General features: G+C 35.5%; 1 protein-coding gene across 1 annotated transcript in view; it reads left to right on the top strand.

Annotated features, from left to right (window-relative positions):
• The window catches only part of susd2 (sushi domain containing 2), a 46,847-nt gene that overhangs the window by 23,910 nt on the left and 18,862 nt on the right, over positions 1 to 4,075 (top strand). The window contains exon 16 of the mRNA XM_016245676.1: positions 2,398 to 2,668. Coding sequence (XP_016101162.1) covers positions 2,398 to 2,458 — 61 coding nt within the window. The 3' untranslated portion in view covers positions 2,459 to 2,668. The remainder of the gene's footprint in view (positions 1 to 2,397; positions 2,669 to 4,075) is intronic.

The following is a 4,075-nucleotide window of genomic DNA, read 5'->3' as shown; positions in this document are numbered from 1 at the left end:
TTTATAAATCACTCAATAGCCTAGGACCTAAATACATAGCAGATATGTTCACTGATTATAAACCTAACAGACCACTCAGATCATTAGGATCGAGTCAGTTAGAAATGCCAAGGGTTCACACAGGAAAATTTTCATTCCCGTTAGGAAAGCAAAACATGTACACTGAATTGCATGAGAAAAATGCAAAATTCTATATAATGCCATCCGATAGATACACACAGGGGAAAAAATAAATATTTCTAGAACAAATATTTAAACATCCTTAACACAAGATAAATCTACTGGAGAAGCAGAATGGTATAAGATAAAAACGCTTGTTTTCAGAGAAGTTAATTTTTTTCCCATTAGAAAATCAATTATTTTTTATTTTAAGAATAAACTTTATTACATTTTGATATATTTATGCTTACAAAAAAATGTCAGTTGTAAAAAAAATTAAAATAGATTAAAAAATTTAAAATCAAAAAAGGTTCCATTAGATACTTTTAGTTAATGTATTAACTAACATGAATGAACAATGAACAATACATTTATTACAATATTTATTCATCTTTGTTAATGTTAGTTAATGAAAAAATACAGTTGTTCATTGTTAGTTCATGATGAATCACAGTGCGTTAATGTTAACAAGCACAACTTTTGATTTTAATAATGCATTAGTAAATGTTGAAATTAACATGAACTAAGATTAATAAATGCTGTAGAAGTATTGTTCATTCTTAGTTCATGTTAAAGTAGTTAACTAATGTTAACTAATGAACCTTATTGTTAAGTGTTACCAATATTAATAATAATCTACAATATCCATCCATCCATCCATTCTCTACACCAGTTATCTTCTCTATGTTTGTGGGAATTTAAGATAAATTCTTTGAATTAAAGTCTGAATATCTAATTTTGTCTCAAGTAATTTTTTTTTATTTTTAGGATGGATTAAGGTCCTGCTTTATATTAGGTGTCTTTAACTACTGCTTGTAAAAAAGAAAAAAAAAGTTAAGTACAATGTACTTTATTGAATCTTTGTATTGCGAAATAGTTGTTAGGGACAGGTTTTGTGGAATGTTTAGGTTTAGGGGTGGGTCAACAGTGTAATTATATGGTAGATAATTACATGCAGGTATTTTTGAATTAAAAATACAATAAAATAAAAACGTATGTACACAATAAGTGCATTGCATCCAAGATTAAGATATATATTTTTATAAATCAAATATCGATAAAGAAAATATATGTTAAAATTTTTGCATATACTCTTTTGTCTTCAAAAGGCTTAGTTTGATCATAGATAAAAACAAAATTCTGGGGAAAAAAAATGTACATTTGTCCATTACTTCCACTTCAGTTCCTTCTTTGTGCACTAATGTTGTGTATACTGTGTTTGTGGGTGTATATGTCTGTCTTTATGTCACCACATATGTATCTGTGTCGGCATCAGTGTGTTTCTTTTGTTCCTCTTTTCATCTGTGTGTGTGTGTGTGTTACATTCTAACCTGACCCAGACACCCTGGTACTTTCCAGCGATTGGGTTTCCCAGCAGGCCTCAGCAGGCCTTTCTCCCTCCCATTGCAAAGTCATTAACACTGACACAGACACACACACACTCTCTCTAATGTGCTATTATGGTTCCTCATTCTGGTCCTATCACACATCAAAGACAGAGCAGGGGTCCGCACAGGAGAGACACTTATGCCCACTGAACATTTTATGTATCTTACAATTATAAAGGCTCATGGTGTGTATGAAGCTTCTAAACATTTAAGAAAATCAGTTTGTGTGGAGTTTATGTAGTGCTGCCAAATTCACGCTAAATATTTGAGCTACAAAAAACTGCTTGGGTAAGAAAGACAAATCGCTTGTATCTGATAGTTTTTCAAAATAATTATTTCTAAATGGGTAAATCAGTTCTTCAGTGGTTCTTGGCAGCACCTTAAGTTTAGTTACTTGGTTCATTACTTTATTTTGGTTCATTTGTATTTGTTTTGAAGCTATCTACATGCTAGAGTACTTTGAATGTACATGCTGAGATGTACATACATCGACCGACCTTCTTTGAATCTAGTTCTCATACCTTTGTCTGTTTGGCTGTGATTTATACATCCAAGAAAAAGATGACAGTCTTAATGAGCTCTTGGAATGCCATATAGAAAAAGCCTTGAGGATGTTTCTGAACATAATGGTGCGGACAGATCCAAAGAGCCAGGACTTTCTGTACACCTGTGGGTAACTAAAGGGAAGGAGACCTGTGTGTGTGTGTGTGTGTGTGTGTGTGTGTGCGCAAACATGCAATTTCAACGCTTGAAAGTTTCCTTATGAGTTTCTGATGTATAATATAGCCATTCTGATGTTTGATGATTATACATTTTAATAACGGTTTCATTTCATTCATTTTTTTTTCAGAGAGGCGATGAAACAACAGGACGACAAGGTGACTTATCAGCAGCATGGATCACATCTGTGATGTTCATCAGAGGCGTCAAGTGCATATTCTTATACATTTGTAAAAAGATTTTATTAACAGTATTAGACTATATATAAATCTCTGTTTCTAATTTAACCTTCTTTGTTTTAACATTAATATGTGTCCGTGGATGGTAGTTTAGTGTGTTTCTTGACTGATGTGTCTGCTAATATTGTAAAAAATCTGATTATGAGATTAGCTTAATGGCCTGTAATGGTAACTTACACTGCTGGTGATGCCTGCTGGAGAAGTGCTTCTGAAAAGGTATGAAACAAAATGATGCCACCTTCTAAAATATCACAGGAAATAGTTAATACAAATCACTGTATTCAGTTAAAAAAAGAAAAAGAAAAGATTGTCTAGCCAAAATGTATTTAAAATATATGCTTAATATATGTTGTAGCACTGCACTGTAAAAAATTATATAATCAGTAAATCAAGTCAGCATGTTTTTTCTCCCCATTACTTTAACTCATCAAATTCATTTAACCAATTTTAACTTCTTTTTTTTTTTAATTACACAAAATTAAACTCAAAATGTAAAGATTTTTGAAGTCAGTTCAATATAATTTAAGTTGAACTGACTTGCACAGCCAATTTGATTACACTTAAAAATGTAAGGCTGCAACTGAACTCAATTTGAAAGAGGTGGACATTTTTTACAGTGTGCTTAAGAAAATATAATTTGTTTAAACTTCTAAATGCCCATTCTTGTGTATTTTGATGTATATCTGTGTGTGTGTGTAGGTCTACCAAAATGATAAAAAATTTAAAATATCTGCTGACACTTGAATGCAATCTATTCATTCTAATTAGAAATGCGCAATTGTATACAAATTTTCAATAGTTTTTTCAAAATATATTTCGTTTAAACCTTTACAATGGTCCTACCATTGTCAGGTCCCTGAGGGCAGGCCCACCTGGGGAGGAAAGGATAACACCTCAGTATACGGTGCTCAATCCTCCTCAGTGCCCTCACGGAGGTTCATTGATACCCCTGCCACCCTCGGTGCTTCAGGGCTCGGTGAGCTCCGACGAGCGAAAATCCCAGCTGCTGCCCGGCAACGGTACGGCACGGCACGGGAGAGCTCGCCCCCTCAAGTGAGGGTGCTACAGCAGTCAGGTCGGTCGTTGCCTGCCGGTCATCCGCTTCAGGGCACCGAACTGGCTCCTCTAATAATACCAGAGGCCAGCCTCGAGAGGCTGGTTCCCTTAGTAGATTTTCTGGTAGCGTGGAAACTTCTACCAAATATCTCAAAATGGGTCTTGCAGATTGTAGAGTAAGGTTACAGAATCCAGTTCGGTTCTCGTCCGCCTCGTTTCAACGGGGTCATCCCCACACTAGTAGGCCCCGAGCAGGCTCTGGTAATGGAACAAGAAGTAGATACTCTCTTGAGGAAGGGGGCCATAGAACGTGTTCCTCCTCTCTCTCAAGAGAGCGTCCGGGTTCTACAGCTGTTACTTCATCGTTCCGAAGAAGGATGGAGGGGTTGCGTCGGATCTTAGATCTCCGTCTTCTGAACCGCGCTATCAAACGGCTTCGGTTCAAGATGCTCACGATCAAGCAGATAGTATCTCAAATCCAGTCCAAGGACTGGTTTGTTACGATAGATCTCA

The sequence above is a fragment of the Sinocyclocheilus grahami genome, unplaced genomic scaffold (assembly GCF_001515645.1).
Source record: "Sinocyclocheilus grahami isolate Dianchi unplaced genomic scaffold, SAMN03320097.WGS_v1.1 scaffold762.1, whole genome shotgun sequence".
Classification (NCBI taxonomy): domain Eukaryota; kingdom Metazoa; phylum Chordata; class Actinopteri; order Cypriniformes; family Cyprinidae; genus Sinocyclocheilus; species Sinocyclocheilus grahami.
The sequence above is the reverse complement of the archived record's forward strand: the minus strand, read 5'-3'. Positions and strand labels throughout refer to the sequence as shown.